Below are 26903 nucleotides of genomic sequence, written 5' to 3' on the forward strand. Positions count from 1 at the left end.
GCGGCAGGCTGCTTACCTGCCCACCGATTGCGAGCAACCTGCCCAGGTATGCCTATATTGCGTCAGCAGAATAGGCCTTCATGCGTACGCAAAAAAAAATAATAATTGAGGGAGGGGGTAGAAAGAATAAATACAAGATAAGCCCGTCGGCTCCTCCGATGCTGCGGTATCGAAAGCGCGCTCACTGCAGAGTACCACGGTGTATCTCTCAGTCGAATGGCGGCCGCCTTGCTTTTATCAGCGGCCGCTCGGAGGCGAAACTGGACTGTCCATTAGCGCCGAGATCCCAGGCAAACAGTACACACGATGTGTGCACGCGACTCGGAATGCGAGGAATGAGTGTGGTTGAACGCGGCTACTGTGCGGCACGCCACGCGTGTTCCCCGTGCAGATAACGAGCAGGGGTGACAAGAGCCCCTCTCGAGATACTGGTCCGCGTGGCGACCAATAGTGACGGCGCGATACGGCGTACCCTCGGTTCTTTAGCGCCCGCACTCCGTACACTCTTATTACCGGACTCGGCGATACCGAGAAGTGATTTCTGCCAAGGAGGAGCGCCTGAAAACACCTTGGCCTTCTTTCTTGCATGGCGCGCTTTGGGACTTCGCGTGCGCGTGTCGTCGGGGCGAAGTGCCGGCGCGAGCAACGTTGCGGCCGCGTTGAAAACGTGCGGAACAGGACACGAGCAGTGTGTGTACTTGTGACGTCCTCTTCGTAGCGTCTTCAGTCTTTCGCATTCTGCTGCGTTGCGAGGCTTTCTAGCGCATTGATCAACGTGCCCGCCTAGCGTGGCCTCATTTTGTATAGCGATGCGGTTCTGAATTCCTCTTCTTTCCGCCTTTTTTTTTTTTTGTTATCATTGGTCATCCATGCAAGAGGTGGCGTATGACAGCCTAGGCTCGCAACATCACGAATCACGGAACGCAAGCGACAGGTCGTCAATAAAAACTGCATCCCTTTGTCTGGCGCCCTCCATTGGCGCAGTAGCGCTGTTGGCCCGTGTAGAGGCCCCGAAGCACCCCTCGCTGACACTCTCTAAGGCTTCCCATCTCTGTTCAGCTTTGTAGCGTGCTTGAAGCTATGTTTGAAGGTTGTGTGCTATATATGCATCTCCAAGCGAGTCAAGAAAAGCGGAGATTGAGGCTCTTGTCGTCAAAAGCAGGTGTGGATTGCATCGGCGTAGCGCATTCTATCGGCAGCTCATTTGATGGTAAACGCACCCTTTCAGTGCAGGTCCTTTGGATGCAGGGAGCCTTCGCCCCGCTTACTGTCGTGTTCTGGTATGCCAGCACTCATGTCCGGCATGTAAACGACGACGCAGGTGAAGGCAGCGCACTAGACTGCATGCATTGAAATCTGCATGATAGCTCGCACAGAATTTCTAGTCGCAGCTTGCGCCAGCTATCGGTCGGGAGTCGAACCGTGAACCAACATATGCAGGGGTGTCTATGTGAGCGGGCCACACTATGGAGTTCTATGGCACGGGTGTCTATGTGCAGCGGCTATGTTATTGCTCTGTCACACGTAATCAGCGTCTAGTGTCCCCCTTTGGAGTGTATTAAAAGCTGTGCCGGCAGTCTGCTACTCCTGTACCGACATAACAGTGTTCATAAAGACATGAGTATGTACAAATCCTAAGCATGTTTATCCGAACATATACAGAGAAAAAGGAAGTAGTCAATGATTTCTAAACAGTTTGCACTGTACCAAGGAATCTATGGCATTAGGCAGTTTTTCGAAGTGCGAATAAAAACTCAGTTTTCATGACAAGTTGCTGCACTCTGTCAATTTAGAATCGCCGCTTCACAGGTTAAGAATATTCTTTCCTACAAAGCCACTTGGAAGACTTCTCTAAAAAATCCGCACATGGTGGCGTGAAATTCCTTTTTTTTGGGGGGAAGGGGGGGGGGGGGGGGGGGGCACAGAATGGCCACTTCTTAATTGGTCGCTGTCGAGAACAGTTCGTAAATCATGAAATACTTCCCATCTGAGACGTTACTTACGCCGTTCCTGGACATTTACACCGAGACTTTGCGACGGGAACAGCCACTCACATTGTGGTCATCCGGCATAATCCTGATAAAACATCAGATGTCACCTCCTTGAATTCCATCGCGTAAACATCAGCTAGTCATGCTTAATAAGTACTGTCAGTATCACGAGTGGTGGCCATGAAAATTAAAGGAGCCGAAGTGCGCGCATAAAGGTGAAAACCTAATGGTTACATTTTCGTGAAGTCCTTCTTTGTGAAGGAAACAGCGCAAGGCACGAAAACGTACCCAATCTGCAGCATCGCTCACGTGAATGCATTCAGACACTGAAACATCCTAACTGCTATAGGCTAAACCGACGGAAACCAAGCAATCTAGCTCTTGCCATGTGGACAGCGATGGGCATTGTTTTAAAGCACTAAAGCCACTGCGATAATAGATCCTTTTCGAAAACATTAATACACTGCATATACTATTCAAGTTTAGCGACGCGCTGTGAGTCAGCGCTACTGTTACTAATTTCAAACTTAGGCGCTGTTATCAGCGCTAACACTAGCGAGCAAAACGTCTTATTAGCGAACTCATTAGCGTTGGCTGTTTCGCTGATATGTAATTTTCACCAAATGTCGAGATTTATAAACTACAAGCCCGAATCCAATTGCGCACAACTGAAAGAATTTCCCCCGACATGAGATGTAACAGATGCTCATTTTCTCAGCTTTTTGTTTTCATGGTCGGCGCCAAATATAAGCGCGTGTAATTTAGGAGCGGCGAAGTTGTGCTCCCCTGCATGTGCCAGAGATCCTAGATATCGCAACGGGCAGGGCAAACAGGCCTTGAGGAATCGCTCCTCAAGGAGATACACTCAGAACGGTTGTTGACCCGTGGTTTTGATAGCATCGTTCCGGACAAGGGTATTCGCAAATATTTTGCAACCGCGAGGCAAGGTGAACTCTTCATTTATATATGTTCTGACAAAGTACGCCTTATTCTTGTGGCATCTATGGATACCCATCATTTCTTCTTTGTTTCTGTAAGCATGCTCGGCGAACCTTTCTGCAAGCTTCTTGATGAAAACAGTGCGTACGGTTGTTACGTCTGCTCCGTCATGCGTAAGCGCTGTTTAAAAGAGCATACACCGACCAGCCCCCACTGTTTGCCTTGTTAAAGCGCCTTTCAAGCAACGTCCACGCTGCAGCTGCTTGCTATAGCCCTGGTGCAACAGATCAAAGACTCGCTAGACACCTAATTTGTCGCCGCATAAAGTGTATCTCTCTACCTTGGCCTTGCACGTTCCCCGTGGTGACTGTGCTGGGAGACCAAAATCAGCCCAACGGCATCCTGGGTAGCCAGACCTCGAGGATGTGCTCTGAGCATGCATAGTATTGGCGTGATCAGCGCTTCTCTCCGTGTCGTCCACCTTTATTCTTGTCTATTGTCCTTTTGCGCTTGTTCTTTTGAGATCATGGCTTACCAATTAGCCCAACAACAAGTCTCGCCAATTAGGCGGAGCTGTAGCGTCTCTTGTTCTCTTTTAATTCATGCCGACTAAGGAAATTTCATGCAGAATCAGAAACACAATATAGAAAGACTTTACCGCGTAAGCTTCAGCGCCTGGTGACCATTTCTTTGATGCAACGTGTTATTTCAAGCGTGACAGAACGATATCGAATTTATTAAACACTTCTTCGCGTCCAATGCATCTTCATTTCTTTCAGGTAATGAATTAGAGAACGGAATGTCAACCGCAGCGTAGACGACGTAAAGCTCTTTTGCTGAAGTAAAATACGGCTTATGTAGTGTTTGACACACGCCACACAAGAGCGTTGCGAAAACACCTGCAGTTCATTAGCGTTAGCAGGAAACTAGGTAATTGGGTGTCACCTGAGAGGTGGTGAGAACTCAGACAAGCGTCCTCGCTTTTTTTCTCACCACCTCCATCATTTCTGTTATGATAGAAATAAACATCATCATCATCATCATCATCATCATCATCATCACATTATTATTATTATTATTATTATTATTATTATTATTATTATTATTATTATTATTATTATTATTATTATTATTATTATTAAGGCGATAGCGTTAAGGCTCGAATTCTGCAGAAAATACGGCGTCGGCGCTGTGAGCTAAAAATCTCCGGAGAAGCACCTTGGGTGGAGGGTGGGGGAGGGGGGGGGGGGGGGCACCTTTACGTCACGTGACCCTGTGGCCTCATCACGACCTGCCCACTAGATTGTAAGCAAACTGACCACCGTGGCAGGTGGCTGTTAAATTAATTATTGGTCACAAGGTGTGTCTTGGGAGCAACAACCTGTGTTTCACCAGCCCCACCGGTGGCAGCACCTGCCATCACAATGCAGTGGCCCATCGCTTAACCGCTGCACCACTGCGCCAGGAGTTGTATGAGGCCTCCCAGGCATCCATGAATGTAAAGTCGAGAATGATCTATTCAGAATATATGGGCATTAACCGATTAAAGCTATCGCGTTATATCCTTGAAGAGGAGCTTAAGTGTCCCTTTCAATTTTTTCAAAACCTAACAGCTGCTTTTAGGTGGTTTTCGAACAGCTAACGAGTTTTGCTGTCATCTGGCGCAGGGACGAGTAAAAGTCCTTACGATCTCCGGGTGGCAATTATTAGGCCAGTCAGGCGTACCTAAAACAAGAAATGTGTGTGTGCGTGCGTGCGTGTGTGGCGCAACCTAATGATCCCCGAAAGTAAAAGATTGGACAGCCGGATAGCTCAGTCGGTACAGCACTGCATGTGGCATGCAAATAAAAGAAAAATCATTACGCTTTCCTTGGTTTCGATGATAGTTCGCTTCCTTACTATGTAAAATTATAAGACGATATTGCTTACCACTCAAGTTCCATAGTTACGTGTGAAGCAAAAAGCTATGTGAATATTGTTTAACATCCCACTTTTGACACCTGTTTGACGGCGAAAGAAGGACTAATATAAGAGCATCCAGAAAAAAAGAAAATACCCAGACACTTCAAAAAACGCGGCATTCTTTGCCTACATTCTGTCTTTGTTATATTCAGTGTGTTAACGGGTTATATTTTACACGTCACACAACGCCGAGCTTAAAGCTGGCATAAATTCCATTGACATAGCAGCTGGACGCACGCCCACACACAGAAAGCGCGTAAACCAAGTTCCCTTAATTAAGAGCACGTGACTTCCAGTTATTCCGCGTCACACAATCACTGAGCTGTGCTTCGTTGCTTGCGCAGCTGCGTAAAGAGGCTGAGTGGGAATACCACTATAACAAAGTGGTCGTTAGCGCTGAGTCGAACGCACACATGGTCGTGGAGGAAAGCATATTAGCCTTCTGTTCGCTACAAAACTATTCACCTCGTGATGATTGCTTGCCTGCTTATCCTGTACGCTCTTCAGATTAAGCCATGAACACCACCTACCTATTGCGAAAATGGCTGACCTACAGGTAACCGTCGAATAAACAAGGCTAAAAGAGCGCTTGCACATGTGTCTTCGCAATATTGACCTTCCATCACCGACTCAATGATTAATCTTTACGCTTACGTCCCCTACGCTAGAAGCGGTGCTTGAGGATGCAGTACTATCTTGCCGTGCTTGACGAAGGACTTTTGGAGCTTTCTTATAAGTAATGTACTAAACACGATAAAGCTAGATGACAGTCATTTCCCTGGGAGCTAACTATGAGCAGCTGGTTCTACATGAAGTGAAGTAAGTGGGTTCAACTTATTTTAAGGCACTCATTCCGCAAAGGCTCGTATAATATTACCGCGTCACATAAAGCCTCGCACTTTTCCCAGAGCCTAGATTAAGCAAGCTCTGTGCTACCGGTCACCTGGCAATAAGGCAAAACCAATCGTACTGTACCCCTGGTCGCGCTGGCAATCGGCCTGTGAAGCGCCATGCGCTCTATAGATTGCGACTTCGTCCATGTTGTATACGGCAGCTCTGCAACATCTGTTTTCATCCCTATGACAGTGCTGTTAACCCTAGCAAACCGTCACCAGAAGCCAAGCTGAAAATCTATGCCACAGAAAATTTAGCGCAGAAAAAGAATTATCGAGCAGGCCGCACCGCGTAACTAAAATTGGTTAATTCAAATATTGATAAAGGGAGATCCCCACCATTGAATGAATCACTTATTTATGACGCACTGTATTCGGTGATCCGGAGCTAATCTATGACGTATTCTAGTCTGTGATGGGGAGCCGGTCTCCGAATCCGCGAAGAGCAGTATGTCTAGGGTCCAATCAGAATTCAGGATGTGGATCCCAATCGCCCGATGAAACACGCTGTTCGGTGTCGCTGTGGAAGAAAACTTTCTCTGGATCGCCGATTGGAATACGCCATCAGGTTGGGGCGGCGTATCACGTGACGCCAGGTCACAGTTCCGTAGCAACCTATTTGTGCCCGCGGTTGACGCGGACAGAAAGAGCAGTGCAAATTTATTATAATGGCGAAAAACTCCCGTTACGGAATAAAAAATTGGCTGTGGCTTAACTCAGTTATGCCTGGATGTGCGTAGCGAGAGGTACGGTTAATCTTATTGTTTAGCTTGGTTATCCCTACGGTTACATCTTTATTGTTTAGCTTGGTACGTCTCAGTGTTTAGGTTTTGTTGTTACCTAACGTTGAATTATGGTTAAGTTATCGCTAAGCTGCGCGTCGCTCTCCGAGCTGCACCACTCTGCCATCTCTGTTCGATACGCCGAGCCCGTTCTTCTGTCTCCGCAGCTCGTTGCCTCCTCCTGGTTTCATTCCGTCGTTGATCCGCGGCCCTGGCAAGAGATGCCGAACTAGACGACGAACAATCCTCATCTGAATCCACTCGCCTGGCCGCTTCGTACTTACGACGCTTCTCGAGGCGTGCGGCTCGTTCTTCCCCCGTCTCCTGGGCTCGCTGCCTCCTCTTGGTTTCGTTCCGACGACGAAGCCTGGCTTCTTTCAGTCTCTCCGACTCACTTTCCATATCTGCCAACGAATCCCACCGAGCTGCCCCTTCTATATATACGATGCAACGCCGGCTCCTCCTCTGTTGTTGAAACGCGGTTTCACCGGCTCCTCCTCTGACGTCATGCCAGATGGCGCGGCGAGGGGCGCTGCCAGCTGCGGCGGTTGCTAGGCGACGGCTCAGCTCGCGGTGTGGCCACCGGCTACTGCGAAACGGCGAGAATACGGCCAATGTAGCTCTCGAAAAAAAAAACTGGGGGCCGGGAACAGAAGTGTTCTTACTGTTTCTGTCACGGACTTGCTAGAGTGGGCGTGAAGATTTCAAGAACAATCCAGGCATGCTTACGGTGGCTTACCGTAAGCATGCGTAGCTGCATTTTGCAGCTGTCGAGAGTTTGTTCGCTCTGTCGTCATCTGTTGTGGTCTGCACAGAGTGAATGCTTTCAGCAGTCTCACAGTCCTCTGACCTGACCTATTTGACGTCACGAATTCGTCCGCGACCTCACGCGTGGTGTCTATCGCACTTAACGAGGCTAATTGCGCTTGCGTTGTTGCAAAATCACCAGCCAATCGTCGTAAAAAGAAAGTGAGCAAAGCGAAAGGTTTCGCGCAACCCAAAAGTGCGGTTACTCTTGTTGTGGTCCGTCTCACACAGAGTCCACAGGCGTTGAAGACCTTGCAATAAAAGCGGCTAAGTCCACCCGTTCAGCTGAGGTCTGTTAGCTGAAAGCTAGAACTGCTAAGCAATGAGCACAGCGGTTGCGCCTGCTCGAAACAGCGCGTGCAGCTATAAATAGAGCTGGCTTTCCAGATACCGGCGCACTTTGAGGAACGGCAGTCCGGGAGCGGTGTGTCAACACGGACCGCTTGTAGCGAGTGTGCTCGAGGAGCCATTCTCTGAACCCATCAACGGACGCAATAAACAAGAGCGGCCTCGATTCTCAGCAGCCCTATAAGGAAAGAGATAGGACGTCAGGAGGCAGCGTGCATAATGTGTGCGGACAGGGACACCACGCAGAGCCCAGAGGAAGGCGAACCCAGCGAGAAGCGTATGCCCGTAGGGATTAGCGGCAATGATATATGTGGGTTTGGTGGTGATTATGGCGGTAGTAATAGTATTGGTGAGGGGGTGACGGCAAGAACCAGGATATGTGTCCTGCAGCATCCTCTGGTCTTAGTGCTGAAACAAAGTTCCGGACGCGTAAGTTGCAAAAACGAATATAAACAAAGCAAACTGCGCGAGAAACAGTGGAAGAGTAAGGCACAATAGGCTGCACCGCAGATGGTCGAAAGTTAGGCTTACACTTGAGATGAGCCCTTTCAGCGGCCGGGTATGCTTCTTTGCCTATTACTTTGCAGACGACGACATTGCTCATTTCGTTTTGCTTCTTTTTTTTTGTTTCAATGTATTTTTCAATTACCACAAGACCCACAGGCCTCCAGATGGATCGAATTTTCCTCAGTGCGACCGGCTCACCACCTAAGGATCATCGGTTCGAGTCCTGGCACGACCATTTTCCTTTTCAGCGCAATTTCTTCTTTTTCTTCAGGGACACTTAGTAGTGATGGTGAATTCGAATAACGTCACTGCCCTGCAGACCAATGACTGACTGCGTAATGACGTCGTCGCTGTTGTACTACGTTATCGTTGGGGTGTTTGAATTACCCCCGCGAAGTCATGTTGTTGTGACGTCAGAAACCTCTTGACCAATCCCGATTTTCGCGATACGCCGACGCCAAGACCATTTTACCAAGCAACCAGTTATAAACTGCTGTTCCCTTCTGAGACTGTTGAACATTACATTACTTTTCTGCATATTAATTTAATGCCCGCCGTTCTGCTCTGCCTGTCTGGTTAACTGATCATGCTTTGCAGCGCGCCTCTCGAGTGACTTAGCAAGGCAATGTCATCAGAGAATCGCAGATCACTAAGGTATTGCACAGTAACTCTTATCTCCAACTGTTCCAATCCAGGCCTCGGAATACCTCCTGCAAACAGGCGATGACAAGCATTGCCGAGATCGTGTCTTCCTGCCTGACACCCTTCCCTATTAAAATTTTACTGCTGGCTTTATGGAGCACTATGGCATAGCTGTCGAGTCGTTATAGATACGTTCAAGTATTGTTACATGAGAGTCTGCCACGCCCTGATTCCACAATTCCTGCATGATTGCTGAGGTTTCGACTGAGTCAAATGCTGTATCGTAACCAATGAAGGCTATATATAGAGGTTGGTTATCTTCAGCTCATTTCTCTATCACCTTTTTGATAGCGTGAACATGTTCTATTGTCGAGTATGAAAGCCTGCCTGATAATTTGGTTGATGGAAGTCTAAGGTTGTAATGACTCTATTAGCGATTACTTTAGTAAATACCTTATAGACAGCGGGCGGTAAGCTGATTGGTCTGTAAATTATATCACTGATGTCTGCTTGCTTATGGATTAAGATTATAGCGTTCTTTTAAGCTCCTGGTATGCTCGAGGTCATAAGGCACTGCGTGCTCGAAGTGGCATTAAGGGAATGCGACTACTTGGGACAGGTAGTAACCGCAAATCTTTGATCACAAGAGTGACATAACTATAGGAATAAGAATGCGCTGGAGCGCATGGCAGTTGACCAATATCCCTGAGGAGAAAAGTATACAACAGCTGTATCTTACCGGTACTCACCTATGGGGCAGAAACGTGGAGGCTAACAAAGAGGGTTCAGCTTAGGTTAAGGACAACGCAGCGATGTATGGAAAGAAAATCGATATAGGTGTAACTTTAAGAGACAGGATACGCGAAAAGAGTGCATTCATAAACAACCTCCCGTTGAAGAGTTTTCCTTGTCCAAAATTTCTGAGCATAATACAGCTGTACGTATTACATGGGCTCTGTTATACTTAATTTGTTTGACTGAACTAAAAACTTTGATAGTCAAACCTGTCTATAAAGATAATCAAAAAAGCAACATGAAAAACTACAAACCGATTGTGATGTATTTCATATTGTCTCGAATACCTGATTTTCTTTTGTTCTATGACCTTTGTAGAATTTGTTTGGTCGTGCCGTCATTTTTGTCAGTCTAGGTTAAGAAGCACTCTTGGAATAATTCTCATATGAATTTTTTCCGACATTCGATCAGCATCATTGAACTTTTCTTTGTTTCTCGCAGTTTCAAAGATTTTCAAGAGGCAACTCGTGACATTTTAATTAAGAAGCTGCGATATTCAGGCTTCAAAAGTCCGTTGTATAATATTTTTCAAAACTGTCTGTCTCGAATCGGAAGGCGAGAGTACATATCGAGGGCATTTCCAGCATATTCATCAACTACCGTCTAGCCGTAATATCTAAACGACACCTTTTTTTCGTCATCACATGAATGTTATGAACTGGTAATCTATATTGAAAAATAATACACACGAAGTCATATGCTCATTTTCTAAAACATCTTTCTCATCAATACCTTGAAAGAAAACGTAACTTGCTTGTTGCAGAAACCCACCAAGAAGAACAGTGACTGACGCGCCAATTAGTTTTTATCACTTTTTGCTCTACCATGATTGCGTCTCTTGTCGCTGCATGCCTGTAGGGCATAAATATTCGGTTGTGTTCGTCGACCGTCACTTGCCGTGGCAAAACAAGTTTTCCCATTTTTGTGGCTTCGTGTGGCCCTGTGTCCAAAGACTGTGCCACCGCCAGTAAAGAAAAATTACTGCCTATACTCTTCGTGGTGCTATGGCATCTGCGGAGCGCTGCTTTAATGGTCGCTCATGAACCTTCATTCAGGTTCCAAAGTAAATTCGCTTCGCAGCCCCACACCATTCTGCAGGACACAGCGCCGCATAGGTTTGTGCTGAGGTCCCTCAATTTTTTTTTCTATTTATTCATCGAAATGTTTACCTTCTCGTCTTGAAAGGTCCTGAAAAGTATTTATTTATTTATTTATTTATTTATTTATTTATTTATTTATTTATTTATTTATTTATTTATTTATTTATTTATTTATTTATTTATTTATTTATTTATTTATTTATTTATTTATTTATTTATTTATTACAATACCCTTAGAGCCCGCAGGGATTTTATAGAGGAGGTGGGTGCAGAAAAAAAAGTAAAATTCAAACAGCGAAAAACTACAGGCATAAAGTAAAAATGGTGCAGACTCTTGTTCGACAATGGGTGATGAGTGTCTTGAAGGATGACATGCATTCAGTGCAGGCGATATGAGGTGGAAGGTGGTTCCGCGCAGTGCTGGTCTTTGGTAAGAAAGAATTAAAAAGCAAATTCGTTTTACAAATAGGGATGGCAACCTTATGCAGATGATCAACACGTTATGATACGTATGATGAGACTGAAGAAATAAATTCCTGTTTTAGTGTCTGGTTATGAACGAAAATGCAGTGGAAAAGGCTGCGAGATTAGTCATACCAACTTTCGATTTCTTTAAGGACACACTAGCGGTGCGAGAATAATTCGAAATGATGAAGCAAGCTGACCGACCCTTAACAGGTTCTGTAACGCCGATTAAAGTGAGTTGTGCGGTGTCCCATATGGATGATGCTTATTCTAACTTAGGCCGTATTAGTGTTTGATAAAAAAGTAACGTCAGATGGCACGGAGCCTGCGTGAAGTTCCTGCACATGTAGCAAAGGCACGTTTTGCATTGTTAGTGACATATTCGATGTGCATGCGCCAGGAGAAGTTGTTAGTAATGTGAGCACAAAGATATTTAGTTCATGTTTTATAGGGGTGTAACGTACCAAAGCGACTCAGGCTTTGAGGAACGCCTCTAGACACGGGCTTTTAGAATTTCTCCACCACCGAAATTCTACCGCCGCGGCCGGGAACGAACTCACGTCTACCAAGATATTTATAAGGCAAGACAAGTTAATTAATGTTTTAATCAAACGTTTTGAACGGGTTAGATTGGCATGCGATGTACATAACTTCACACTATGATGGGTTAATAACCATACACCACCACTGATACCATTTAAAGCTTTTACCAAAATCGGACTGAAGGAGGGAATTATCGTTAGTCATGACATTTCGCTCTTTGGCTCGGATAATGTTTCAGAATTTAGATAAATTATGGAAAGGTGTTAGTCAGAAATACATTCCTGGCTTCTTTGGTAGCTAATCGATAAGTTCAGAGAACATCACTGTACGCGCACCAACGCTCTGCAGTGTTTACAGGTTTTGCAAGGCGAAAGAAGCATTTATTCATACTTAAAAGTCACTTCATGGCGACGATGAAGCACGGCTATGGAGATTCTTTTGAAATTCGGCGTATTGGGACGTACTTATCGAATAGCGACTCGACTCTATTCTTAAATATAGCCACTTTTGATCAACTGTTCTCTCGAAGAAGGTGGGTATGTAGTTTTCAACGAATAGTGCAAGTTAATTGTTAATTGATGTGTAGTCGCCTCTCGAATAGTCTCGAATGCCTTGATGCTGCTAACTTTCTTTGTAGCACGCGATGTTGTTTCGAAGTGAATAAAGCAGTTATCATTCAAACTGGGCATATAAGTCATACAGTGCAGGAGGTCAGGAGCAGTGGTTACAAGTCCGACAGGTTAGATGTACCAGAGCCAAACCTTGTAGGTCTTGGAAAAGCTGTGTAAGGTTAAATTGGGTGCGTATGTTCAAAAATGATTGGTTGACTGTGGAAGCATCTTTGACAGTTGTTTAGGGGCCGGACCAATATATTTTGGGATGTAACCAAGACATTCAATACATCGTATAAGTCATCGCAAAAAGATGGCGTCACATATATTGCGCTTTGGTAGTTGTGGTTCGTGCGGACACAGAACATTTCAAGGGCAGTAGCGACAGTGACGACGTCTCATATGCTTCCTTCATCGCAGCAGGATTTGTATTTTTCTTTTTGCAGTAGTTTGTGCTTCGCTGTTGTATATTGCAGCGAAAGCAACGCTAGGCTTGCAGAAGCGCATTTCACGGTGCCTGCCAAAGGCCACTACTGCGCATGCGCCGTTACCAAGGCAACCAGTACCATGGCAAACAAGGCGCTGAAGCCGCTGCGCCGCGCAGCTGAGATGTAAGCCGGAAGCGATGCGCTCGCTCCTCAGACACGCACCATGGAAGGAGGGCGGTAGTGCTCGTGACGGCGGCAGTACAGCCTGCTTGAAATCTAGTCTTCGGATCCAGAAGTCGTCGCATGGTACAAGGCCGGCAGACAGCGTGAAATCGAAGCGAGAAAGGCTAAGCGGGCGGCCGAGACGCCCAAAGAACGAGAGGAACGTCTCGCGAAGAGACGCCGCCAAGCTGCTGAACGACAACGACGGCGTGGCGCTACCGAAATGTCAGCAGACGAAACTGCTTTCGCTACATATATCCTGGCCTAGTTGAGCTAAGGCACAGCCAATTTTTTTCTGCTTTTATTTTACAACCTGCCATTTTTCAAACTATCTTCACAGTACAGTCGCGAGTAAAAAAATGCCGCCACCGTCTGGAAGGCGTTGAAGTAACGAGCGTTAGCTGTTCGGTTGCGCCATCTATCGTCCATATGATGTATTGCCCCGTGATTAGGCTACTTTTCCATACCTTACGGCGAGCAGGCGCCTACCGCCTTGAGGTCGGATATTTTTAACCAATTTGAGCCGAAAAAGTTATTCGACTGTTTGGAGGGCCATTTTTACCTCAAGACGGCAGGCGCCCAGTCGCCAGGAGGTATGAAATAGTGAGCTGTCGAGTGCTGACGACATGGCCGCCATATTAAGCCTAACCATAAGTAAATATTAACCTAATTAGACAATACTGGTGTCTAACATGTCCTACTCATCGAGCCCATTACGAATATTCGTTGGTTAGATCATGAAGTTATCGGTTAGCTAATTATAAGCAATTAAATATAAGCAGAACCATAACTAAATATTAACTTCATTAGTTAATTTTGGTGTCTAACCTGTTCTACTCATATAGAGGATTCCAAATATCTAATTCGTTTTATGATGCCTCATTAATTACTTAATTAAAGCGAGTAAACATAGCCATGAGGCTATATAGTTAATTATGACGTCACAAAATCAGTGATCTCACCAATCACCAATTTGATGTACTAATGACGTCACTAATAAATCGCCAGTTGGGTTGCTATATCGATTTACAATGGGGGCCGCCATCTTGAATTCCTCGGACAGAAAATTTCACGCCGAAGGAAGGTGGTAGGAGACCCCAAGAAATCGAGAAACGTGATGAATAAGAGCTACCGCTCTTAAAAGATTAGCACTAGTGGCGTTCCACAGGAGCGGCAGATAGCAACGCTCGGCGCTGCGGTCACGAACACAGAGATTACGAACACGGTTATGGACGGTGAAGCGGCGCTAAGCTTAGAGCTTGCTAAGAATCGCGATATCGATGCTCGGTAACTCAGCTTCCACTAAACGCGTTCCAAAAACTCTTGCCCGAGGAAATTCGTAGCGCAGTATCCTTCAACGCCAAATTCACATTTCGAGAAAAGTATTTCAGGAGCCGCCCTTACTAAGAAGTGGCTAAGGGAGGGCATCCCACCAGCGCTCCAGCCAAGATGGCCGCCCTACGCTCCTTTGTTCATTTTGCGAGCTGCTTGTTGTTGCGGGCCAGCCAGTATGCGAACGCAGTTCACGTCGTTCTGGAGTTCCACTGGCGAATTGATGTCGCTGTACCTTTGCATGCTTAGTGTCGCGACCACGAGTTTCATCCTCCAGCTGTCTGCACTTGGGCAGCACTTTGGACAGCGTGCACAGTTGCTTGTCTTCGCTGGATCGCCTCCTAAGCACGGAAATGGCTGCGGCGTGTCGTCTTCGCAATGCGTGACCTTGAAACGCCCCTCTTATTGGCTGGTTGCGCAATGAGGTGCTCCCCACACCTTTGACAGAAGCCTCTCACGTGACTCCAGAAGCGCTGTGGAGCTCGCAGACTCGGTAGTGATAATCAAATTTATTCCACGTTCTTATAGCAGCTGGAATAGATTTCAAGAAAAGGCAAACGCAGCTTGAGGCTACTGATAATCAGTTGGACAGATGAGATCAGACGGCCGCAGCTGGGTTAATTCCAGGGATTTGAGAGAGTCCTTTGTCCTGCAGTGTACATAGTTATAGGATGATGGTGATTATGATGGCATCCGCAGTTTAGCGGACAACAACAATATCGTCCACAGGGAAGAAAGGGAAGCTAGCTGTCTGGTGCTTTAAGCATCTAATGCTAAATGCAACCTACACATGGCGAATATCTTTGCGCCTCATTTTTCTTTACGGAATTATAACTGATATCCAAAGGCGTTGCCTTATGATACAGGTGCTTTACTGTCCAGAGGTAAAAAAAAATTGCTGGCGGTTTATCATTGCCAAGCACGAAATATTTATCATAGCGAAAGCACAGTTTTTCGCACCACGCACCAGCGCCACGTACCTCAAAGCACGATTGAGGTTTCCACAGAGCCAGGGAGCCAATTATGCGCGTCTTGAATTTTTTCATAGTCAATGCCAATTCACCAAATGCATGCCGGCGGCTTATGCTCCAGTGCTGCATTTCTGCAGCAACGTTGTCAACGCCAACGCGTATTGATCTAGTGCCATGTTTCTGCCATAGCGTTGTCCACGCCAACGCATGCAGCGCACATCTCTCTCTCTCTCTCTCTCTCTCTCTCTCTCTCACTACCGCCACAAAACTCAAAGAGCGAATATTAGTTCCATAGCAGTATTAGTGAACGAAGAAGGCGACGTGCAACGCACAGCGAGAGAGTGTGTTGCAGTTTAACGCGATGCGTGTTGGGGTGCGGCGATCGCCTACCCCGCAGCGGCCTGCGCGGAGCTGATCTGTTCGCGCCGCACCTAGTCCGACTCCCAGTCATGAATATTTAATTGATTTCTTTTTATTTATTACTTTCAGTTGGCACAAAACCGCAAACACCACAAGCATACAAACACCCCAAGATCTTGCTCGGGGTTGGCCGATCGGAACAGTGCACGAAGCAGCAGTTCAACGAAGCAGCAGTTCGGAGGTTTCTAGAACACAGTCCGTCACTGCTTCTCCTGAGTTCAGCGCATCTTTATCAGCTACTGACCGATCAACCCACAAAAGTACCTCAAGCTTTGGATGTAGCGTCAGCGGCTTGGCGCTATCGCTTCCTTCAGCATCTGCCACTTATTCGGTACCTGAGCTGAGGCCCTGCAGTGTCTTCGAAGCCAGGAAAGCAATAGGTGAGGGAGAGGGTGAATGAAGCGAGGGGAGCCTAGGGAAGTGTCTCGCAAGGGAAGGCCCCCTTGGCCGCCGAGAAATCGGTCGGCCTCGCAGAGGCATGCGCGTGCGCCCTATCTGCCACTCGGCAGCGGCCGCCGCCGATAAGCCTACCCACCGGCGCAAGATGTGTCCTGCCTCGAGTCCTCCGTGGTCTTTCGAGCCGCGGGTTTCGCGTCAGTTGGGAGGCGCCTTATCGGCTGCGGCGGAAAACCCGGTGAGCGAATCCTTTGCTTTGGGCCTTCTTGCTGTGTGCCAGTCCGTGCCGCGAGCAGAAGCCACTCCTGGTTTGATCTGCATGGTAACGAGGTGCACGCCAAAGCATTAAGCTCCGTGCTTGGCAGTTCCCGGCGTGCTTGCATCGTTTTGGCGCCGCGATCCCGCTGCTGCTGGAAATGGAAGTGCTGTGCGTTAGCTGCTACGTATTTAGGCTTGCATGGACGCGCGCTCTCCACACGCCTGAGACACGCCAGTCCATTGGTAGAATTGCACTTGAGAAGAAAACTTGTGTCTTGGTTGTCTAATGTATGCAAGACATTCTGCGCATCCAGAGAAATCATCCCGGATGATGAGAAGCGCTGCGTAGCCGTGATAAATGTTGGCCACAGAGGTATTCTTGACCGGCAGTATAAGAGGTCAGTGCGCGCATACTGCCGCAGAATGCGCCTTGAAGGAGCGCGCCATGGATTTCAATGGCGCGGCATCACGCATCATTCCAAACGTCATGCTCGACGGGCAGAGAGTAATAACGAATGTTCTATACAATAATCGCTGTTCACAGATTGCCGTTTTCGTTGCGTGAAAAGGCAACAAAACACGAAACAGAAAACGACTGCATGTTCTTGTGGCTTACGATACATGCCAGGCCGCTGCGACCGCCCGAAGACCGCCAGTTTTCATAAATGACGAACCTTGCTGCACTATATTTATAATTTACGCTTCAGTGGTACAGGTTATCAACCTATAACAATCACAAACGATGCCGCCACATACGCAGCACAGGGAAAATGGAAGGCCTTCGCATTTCGGGGTGGTAAGTAAGCGCGAACAAGATACAGGAAGAAGCGCCTACCATTTTCCACCGCGCCCAGCTTACTGTCTTGACTTCACGTTTGTTGAGCAAACTGAATGCATTTCTCAATGTAAGGCAGTACGACCAAGTTGCAAACACGTATTTCTTCAGCGTCCCTCCTAAGAGCATAAATTAAAGGCGCTTCTCGTGTTTTAGCGTTCCACGAAGTGTGTAGCCTGTAACCACAGGCAATGGACCTGTGGCCATTTTCCAAGACTGAAGACAGTGATATGTCCCATCTTGTAGGCGACAATTCCTCAGTGAGGCCCATAAATTCCTATTTCAGGCACTTTTTTCCTGCAGAAGCTAGAAAACTCCGCCAATTTAGATTAAGTGAGGCAATCGCAATGCTTAGAATCTCCTGAAAGTATGCAAGAATTCCCTTTTGGCGAAATTTCCTTTTATTCCATGAAAAAGGGAAAATTCCCCCAATGGAACCTGTTTTGTTTTGTACCCTGGCCGCCGCTGTCTGAAACATTCCAAAGGTGATCACAAGACACCCAGAGACTCAGTTGTTTGAGCGCCTAGCACTGCATTACATTATTCATAGGTCGAGTTTTACAGTGGCGGTGGATTACATTTCGCAGGCGCCAAGCCGCCTAACCCTTCGGCAGCACTGCTGCGGCGTAGACACGAGATGGCAGATGCTCTTCTGCACAGGGCAGATAACGCAGCGCTGCCGTCATCTCTCAAGTGCCGACCGTCTTGGGGACGCGGTAAATGGTGTCTGAAGGATTCCCCTTGTACAGAGCTATCGGCCAATATCCATGGGTGCTTATTCGGACATGTGATTGCTCGTAAGGATTCACGTCCCTGGTATATTTAACGCTCTTGCTCTGCTATCACGCAGATCATGTAAGCGGTACAGTGAGCACCCTGAAAGAGTTCGCAAACAGCACAAAGAGCGAGTTTACCGATACTCGTGAGTAGAAAATGAAAATATGTATAGGCTTTAAGTGATTTTGGACTTTGGCAACCGCGCGCGGGGTCCTCACGCCTCAGATCTCGTCCCTTCTACGAGCACTTGACTACCATAGCGCAGTGCCCAGATCGACAGCGTCAGCTGTCGAGTTGTTTACGAAAGAGTCTGTGCGAAGCTGAGATTAATTGGAAAGATGCCCTGTCGCTTGTACTGATGCGCGAAGAGCCAAGCCATTTGTATTAACGTGTTCACAGCACTGCGATCTGAATAACCGTTAAGCTGAGCAGAGGAGGTACCAATTTTCTCTCTGCTGTCATCTAGCACAGACAGAAGTGGACCTAGAGAAATAATAGCTAAGTCTTCAATCTCTTTCCCTGTAAAGAAAAGCGAATTTTCATTTTGCGGCTAAGAATGGTCTTCAGAAAAGTAGAGCTGTAATGTGTACCACCAACAGCGCACTTTGTTATGCGCCTATCGCGAACGTGCCGCATAGTTTGTACAGGCGCGGACAAAAGTAAACGGAGCACGCAACTTTCTTCTAATATTTTTCACGCGTCACCTAATTGAGATCTCCAGCAGTGGTGCGCGTATGCTGGTAGCGGAGGTTGGTGGGCTTTCTTGTAGACAAACAACGCTTCTTGATTACTAATGGAGAAAGCGTGATTTCACTTCGAACTCAATAGCGTGCTCCGTTTACTTATGGCCGCGCCTGTACATTTGCCCATTCAAAAGTCATTGGAACAAGCAGTCGCCTGAAGCTCACAGCGTCACTTAGCTGAGGAAAGCGCTACGCCGCGGAGTGGATGCGGCATCTCAAAGGCTTCCTTGCTTCGCCGTCAGCCAAACACTAGACTTTCTTGTTATTTTTATTTAGCTTTTGCAGTTTGCGTTTCGGCCATTGCTGTCGTTCTTATCATATATGATAAGTATTATCCAGCTTCGTAGTGCTTCAAAACCGTTTGTACCCCGTAGCATGAGCCATTGAAGAGTCCGCGAGCAAACGTGGAAGCTTGTGCGATAAGAATATGCAACAGAAGGATACAGCGCCCACGGCTGAAAGCGGCTTGCTATTTAAAAATATGAGAGGCTCATTTAACATTGAAATACCGTAGTTTAACCTTGTTTGATCATTTTTCATTTAATGTCAGCACGAAAACACCTCGCGCCGTTATTGAAAAACAGAAAGAAAATGATATTTGGTTTACGACGACGCGCACTGAATAAATCAAAACGCGTATATTAGTTCCATCTCGCCGTAATGGATTGCAGAAATGGCATGAGGTACAGGTTGCATGCGGTGTCAGTAAGTTTCAGTTGACCTCGTCAGCAAGCCATAGTTCATTCATTAGGTAATGGATGGGATCAGGGCGGTATTGTATTCTAGAACAACTACGCACAAAGCCATGCCAAGACACGACCGTCCCATTCGTGACTCAAAGTTTGAACATGAATTCACTGACGATTTCCACCCGTTGCATTGAAGGTAGCAACACATAGCGGGGCGTGTCAAAAGCCCAGACATTAATGTGTCTCTTCATTCTCGTCTGCATAGAGTGCACCACATGTGCTGCATTTTCTTTTATGGCGACGGGCAATTTTGGCCTACCACTGAGGTGTATGCATGTTGTGGACGCAAGCGTTGTTTTCTGGTCTGATCCCTTTGGCAGCAAAATACGCTTGAGTCACAGTGAACGAAGTTTTTCTTGTGTACAAAATGTGCTGCCTCTCTCGCAGTGTAAGGCGGGTCTTCAGCCGAGGCGACAACTTTCCCCGGCCAGCCATGAGCAGCGGCAAGTCGAGCGAGTCGCTGCGCAAGGAGGAAGACGATGACGAGTGCGGCTCGTCGGATGACCAGGAGCCGGCCGCCGTGGAAGTGCCCAGTCCCCCGGACGGCGGCTACGGCTGGGTCATCGTGTTCGCCTCGTTCATCTGCTTCGTCATCGTCGACGGCATCATCTTCTCGTTCGGCATCTTCCTGCGCGAGTTCGCCACCACGTTCGACGAGTCCAAGGGCGCCACGGCATGGGTGGCCTCCATACAGACGGGCTGCTACCTGCTCGCTGGTACGTATGGTGTTGTATATCGTCTGCGTGCGGGCAGATCGGATGAATGCCAATATCAGGATTCAATGATCAGTTGCCTTGCCGGACCTAACCCAAGAACGGTAAAGAAGAAGCGGTAAATGTCCCTCAAAGAAAGACTTCCAGTTAATGGCGTCAGCCTGTTGCCGTGACGTTGCAGTCAGTCGGCTTGCACTGGCTAAATGCTTGCGAGCCAAGGGGAAGGTGCAAGGTGACTGAACGCGGCGTCATAACAATAGATTTACGCCATTGATTGCAAGATTTCCTTTGAGGGATTGTTGGGCGGCATCCGACTAGCTCCCTCACTGATATTGAACAAGCCACGCAGGTGGCGGCGGATTCAGTGATTCGTTCACTCGGCCTGATTCATTCACAGCAGCATGCACGCCATACGTAGGCCAGCAAATAGCCAAAGCTCCCTAGCCTGGCAAAATGTCACATGCTCCATCCCCTACCCCTGCTCCCTGTGCTGTTGTGGACACGGTGGTAGCCCGAACTGTCTGCACCTGCTCGTAACCAGAGCAGATTGTCTGACCTGTGCGTTTCCTCCCACCAGCGCAGTCGCAGGATTTCACTACATATGCTCGCGAATGTTCAGTCGCTCGTGATTAGTGAACACCATTATAATGCATTTTAATTGCGCAAAACAGCCCATGCATTTCGGTGTGATTTAACGAAACACTGCGGTTACGAAGTAATGACAGCGCGGGGAGAGAAGGAAAAAAGAAAAGCATGAACGGAAAGCCTTTGAGCGTTCGTCTGTGCCGGTGCTTCTTGTGTTGTGCCACTCCTGTTCGCAACTGTTTACCCCACTTGTGTACCAACTTTCTTCTTTAACGAAACAAAAGCTACCCTGGCTCATCCTACGAAGGTAATGATAACTATGACGTCGCTGAAACTGGCTGTCCAAGTGGAATGCGTAACAATTCGTAAATGGAATACAATGGCGCAAGGAAACGAGGAACAGAACACGCAATAGACAGAACAAGCGCCAACTACCAATTTATTTTATTATCTCGAAAGCACCGCTGACAGCCATAGGAGAGGCACAAAAATGTGCAAAAAAACAGAAGGCGTGGGGCAGGAAGCAGATCTGGTCCTCGTTTTCTTGCCATTGTAATCCATTTACGATGTCTATTCACCAGCTATAGCTCAAACTGAAGTCTTGCCGTAACAATTCGCAACGATGCTTTCTCCATTTCACAATTTTCCATCTTTCGCGTTTTTTTTAGCCCGGCCTCAGGTTTCGGCCGGGAGCGATCGACGGGAGTGGGCGAAGGACCGAATAGGGAGGTTCATCGTTGCAGAGCGCACTGACAGACCAGTCTTGCAGGCGGGCTCACCCTCACAACTTTCGGTGGCCTTTCCGTAAACAGCGTGCACCCCACCGGTACGGGCCAGCAACCGCTTGTCAGCCAACGCCGATAGCGAGGCGTGGTTTGTCCCGATAGCCCGCCGGGCGCAATTCCCGCCAAGTGGAGTCAGCCCACGCATTACGCGAAGCTGCGGGCGGCCAGAGATAATCTCGCCCTCCTTGAGATCACAGCCCCCACTCGTGCGCAAGGACATTTCTATTCGGAGTTTCGGAAGCCTCCCGTATGCCAGTAACGATCCTGAGGAGCGCGCGTAACGTCTTCGTGCAGCTCACCATTCCTTCTTGTGACGTTAGTGCTGATAGGGCATTCCGCATGGTAACACCTGAAACCGCTTTTATCTACCAAGAAAGCAATACATATGTCTTTTGGAGTCGCCGCCTCGTTCACTCGCGAAAGAAATGGAGCGGCGTAAAAATAGGTTGCGGCTGATAATGTGACCCCTGCGCTGCACCAGTATAGGCAGATTCATACGACGGTCCGTTCGCCCGCGGCCCGCGCATCACGTGTCCATGCGTCAGCACATTGAGAAGCGCGCTGACCAGGCCGCGGGCCGACTGCGCGCCTCTCAATGTGGTGACGCATGAACAACATGAACAAGTAGTGCGCGGGCCGCGGGCGAACGGACCGTCGTGTGAATCGGCCTTATAGAGCGGCCGGCTAATGAAACCGCCGTTCATCAGTCTGTCCTGTCCAAACCACACGTCGACATGATGAGTCCTCCTTTTCGGAGAGTGAATGCCGCACTAGAAGCTTTTCATGCTTTTTTTTTAATCGATGCGTTTAAGTCCACGTTAGTGTCTTCAAACGCCACCTTTGCGTAGTAGAGAGGGTAGACGTACTCTGATCTTCCATTTCCGCTAAATGCACAACTGACGGCACGGTGTCTGGTCTGCTTGTGGACTCAAAGGTATTTGGGGCTACAGCTCAAGGGGAATACTGCTGCTAACTGTCAAAGCCATCGCTTCTTGGTGACCTGTGAAGCTTCCGGCTCCTAAAATCCATTTCGACGCTCAAAAAACGGTCCGCATTCACGTACAAGGATATCCTTTCTCTCTCTCTCTCTCTCTCTCTCGGAATGAGTCAAACGTCTAGAGAGGAACCGAGAAAAATGAGAAAGCTCCTTAACCGCAAGAACCGTAGTGCTATCCAAGGCATTATGACATGACATGGTTTCCACGGACATTATATGACATGGTGTGATTGTAAATTAGAGCAACTCTGCACCACTATGTACTAAAAAATTATGTGAATAATTTGGTCAGTACCAGCATGCAAACTCTGGATTTGGCTCTTTTGAATGTGGAAATAAAAAGTTAAACCAGTTTTTTTTTTTTTGGCTCTATTTCTACAGTAGTAATTCACGCTCAGTGTACGAAATAATGCTTACAAAAGATAATGGCGTGATTTAAGCAGAAAACAAATTAGAACATCCTCTTTGTTCAACAAGGGGCAGTGCTGTGTTTCAGTAACACAAGCAACTGCAAATAGTTAAATAAAGTTTAAATAGTAAGTAAGTCAAAGTAAAATGTAACGCAAAGAGAGGACGGAGGTAAAGCTCACCGCGGTGCTGATATGCTGCGAAAAAAAATACTATCAACGTGTGAGTAAATCAGATCTTGCGCAGCAAAACGGGATTGAAAATAGACTTCATTAACCCAATTTTCACTCCAGAGTCGAACTCCTTTATCTCTGACGACATCAGCCTTTACATTTAATGAAGAGAGCACGAGATGCTATGCCTTCGCAAAATTTGAAGAAGGTGTGCATAGTCTTGGGCTGACTTTGCATGTGCCCTCTAGACATTTAAACGGAGCGCGCTTGCAGCGTTGCCCTCGTTCATTGACTCGGTGTCTTAATCGTAGTCTTCGTTAAAGCACTCAGTGGCTACAAAACTGTACTTGAAGTTTTTAGTTTTTCCTGCCGTAAGCTCCTGTCTTCGGGTCAGGTACATACGCATAAGACGGATATGTTTTGATCCTTTTTCATAACATTCGTTTTGTACTGGTGCAAAACTTCCATTAATCCCGTAAATCAACACATATATTATTCAAGTTTGCGGGGTGCCCTGAATGGAGATTAAAACGGTGCAGCTGCAGGCGTCGCTGTTTTTTTCTAATATCCTTCTCCACACTCATTGTAGGATCGATTTCCATTTATGAGGTGGCTGCGATATCTACTGTCGCCTATATAACTCGACAAACAGGCGGCAGAATACGTGTTTCAATTGAAATTACAATGAATCTCGTATTATAGCGCAAAAACGAAAAAAGCACTTGGTCCTTGCTTGGTCGTCGTTACTAGAGCCGAGCAATTAGGTATTGAAAGCTTCTTGGAAGACGGCTGACAACGCCCGTTTTGCCCTTACTAGAAATTTGGGACACGCGCTGCTGGTTCCTTTGGTTGCTAACCAAGTGGCGCATGGCTTAGAACATTGAAAAGTAATGCGTTGACGTAACCTGTGACGTCAGAAAGAAAGAGAGCGACCGAGTGCCTGCAGAACAGAACGTGATGGGCCGCTAGGCTTAGAGGCAGTGGCTGGCCGCTGTCCCGGGTTTCTGGTGATGTTTCGTGAAAAGTACGTTAGATGTTATCACGCAAACACTCCAAGTTCCAAGCGCCGTCTGGCTGCGGGGACTGCGTGGGAACTGCTGCGATAACTTTACCGTATGCAAGGCCTGGCGAAGATGTAATTCTTGCTCCGTCCCGACAGGTCCAGTCGCGGCTGGCCTGGCTAATGCGTTCGGCTGCCGACCGGTGACCATTGGCGGGAGCTTGCTGGCGGCCGCGGGCTTCTGCGGAGCAGTCTTCGCCAAAAACATCGTGCAACTCTACATCGCTATTGGACTTTTCAGTGGTAAGCCTACATACCCCTTTGACGCTATTCTGTCAAGACAGATGTTCAAGGGGCCCGATGGAACCTTCCGTGTATTTTATTATGCTGTTTTTCATAAAAGAAGACGCATGGAAGAATCACTTCGGCCTGGGCTACACGAGTCAAGAGTTTCGACTTTAAACGCAGCTGGAATTGAGTCGCACGAGAATGGTACACAGTGTAGGACCTGTCACCGGCGTGAAAATAACAGCGCTACAGGTTAAAGTACTCATTTTAAAGTTCTCTCCTTATTGGTTGGTTGGTTTGGTTGGTTTCTGGGGTTTAACGTCCCAAAGCGACTAAGGCTATGAGAGACGCCGTAGTGAAGGGCTCCGGAAATTTCGATCACCTGGGGTTCTTTAACGTGCACTGACATCGCACAGTACACGGGCCTCTAGAATTTCTCCTCCAAAGAAATTCCAGCCGCCGCGGCCGGGATCGAACCCGCGTCTTTTGGGTCAGCAGCCGAGTACCATAGCCACTGAGCCACCGCGGCGGCAGTTCTCTCCTTATTGCTGGTTCTTTATTTTAGTCAGCCGGTACACAAAGGAGTAAAATTTTTAAGCAGTGTCGTTAGTTTCTTTTTGTCACCTTTTGATTTCTCCTTGGAAGTTGGTTGAAGGCTCGGGGCTTAATCCTAAAGCTTACCAGGCCGTCATATTACATTCTGAGCCGCCACAAAAACAGAACAGTTGCAGCTTCTGTGGCCCACTCAAACCTCTGCAACGCATCTCCCCAGGAATCGGCTTCGGCTTCATCTTCCTACCGGCAGCGGTCAACATCAGCTTCTACTTCGAGAAAAAGCGCGCCTTCGCCACTGGCATCGCCGTCTGCGGTTCCGGAATCGGTGGCTTCTTGTTGGCGCCCTGCTGCCAGCTGCTGGTCTCCGAGTTCGGCTGGCGAGGTTCAATGCTCATCCTGGCGGGCATGACGCTCAACTGCTGCGTAGTGGGCGCCCTGTTTCGGCCGATAGAGGAGCAGCAGCCCAAGTCGGAGCCGGTGCCACTGAAGCCGCTGCTGCTGCGCATCAAGGAGGCCCGCGACGCCATGACCAAGTGGGACTCGGAGGAAGACGGCATCGACGAGACGCTCCTCAACGTACCACGCCGCAAGCAGAGCTGCCCGCCGCACCGCATCGTCCACGACGCCGTCTTGAGCACCGAGGAGCGCAGCGGTTCGAGCTCCACCAGCGGAAGCAACAACAGCCCACCCCCGCCCTACTCCGAAGCGGTCCAGGCCGAGCAGCAGTTCAGCTGCTGCCACAACAACAACCACAAGCCGGCCTTCCAAGCTGCTCCCGTCCTTCGGAAGATGTCCTTGAGCAGGAAGAACGACAGCAGGCCACGGCGCATGACGGCGCCAGAGATGAGGCCTTTCTACCGCCAGGACATTCTGTTCAGCGCTAGCCTCCTGCGCATTCCGGAGTACCGGTCGCAGCGAGACATAGGCTCGTACCACCAGAGCATCGCCCACCTGCCCAAGCAAGGGCCGCATAAGAAGCTGGGCTGCCTTTCCCCGGAGATGACCGACACGCTGATGCAGATGCTCGACGTCTCGTTGCTGACGAGCCCTACTTTCGTGACCCTGGCCGTGTCCGGGTTCCTCACGCTGGCGGGCTTCTTCGTCCCCTTCATGTACATCGTGGACAAGGCAGTGATGTCCGGCATCTCTCCGGACAAGGCTGCTTTCATCCTGTCGGCCATCGGCATCACCAACACGGTGGGCCGGGTCTTCTCCGGGTGGGTGTCTGATCGGCCGAATGTGAACGCCCTCTGTATCAACAACGTGGCGCTCACCGTCGGTGGCCTCGCCACAGCGCTCTGCCCCTTCTTCGAGACCTACACGATGCTACTCGTCTACAGCGCGGTGTTTGGTTTTTCAATAGGTACGTACATCGCCGTCCATGCGCAATGTTACATGTATACCTGAAAAGCGTGGAAGAAAGCATGCATCTGATTCAATAGTATCACTCAGAACAAGTGCTGCCGGCGCACGGCCGTGATGTGCAATATTTTTTTTTCTTTTTTTAGCTACAGCCTTCCATGAACATTGCATAACATGCATGAACAGCGTGTTTAGGTGACGGAGATACAGCATGCGAGTTAAGTTATATCTGGTAAAGGCAGTGACGTACAGCTTATTATTGAACGAGCGATGAACAAAACCACCGTCGTGAATCATGGCCGCATAAGTAGCCGCGGACATCAAAAGCGCAAGACAAATAATATGCTTTATGATTTTTTTTACTATCGGCCGTGTCGGCCGCGTGACTTGAGGCGAGGCTTAGTGGTCACGTGACCAAAGAAGGTTTTAATCAGGAACAAAATCACATGGCAGCAAGTGGCAAATGTAAAAGCACACATACACATAGGAAAGTAAAAAGACGATCCACAGAAATCAAAACT

The 26903-nt window shown here is 48.0% G+C and overlaps 1 protein-coding gene across 2 annotated transcripts in view; it reads left to right on the forward strand.

The window, feature by feature from the left end:
- Nucleotides 1-26903, forward strand: part of LOC149339873 (monocarboxylate transporter 12-like) — a 73450-nt gene that overhangs the window by 40185 nt on the left and 6362 nt on the right. The window contains exons 1-4 of one of the 2 annotated variants that reach the window (XM_089548551.1): nt 16260-16392; nt 19904-20232; nt 24337-24480; nt 25238-26383. In XM_089548551.1, the coding sequence (XP_089404677.1) occupies nt 19950-20232; nt 24337-24480; nt 25238-26383 (1573 nt within the window). In that variant the 5' untranslated portion in view covers nt 16260-16392; nt 19904-19949. Of the gene's footprint in view, nt 1-16259; nt 16393-19903; nt 20233-24336; nt 24481-25237; nt 26384-26903 lie in introns of those variants that run through there. The other variant, XM_089548552.1, reaches the window with a different exon arrangement.

This window comes from Amblyomma mixtum, chromosome 6, assembly GCF_055824585.1.
Source record: "Amblyomma mixtum isolate Tamu chromosome 6, ASM5582458v1, whole genome shotgun sequence".
Taxonomy (NCBI): Eukaryota; Metazoa; Arthropoda; class Arachnida; order Ixodida; family Ixodidae; genus Amblyomma; species Amblyomma mixtum.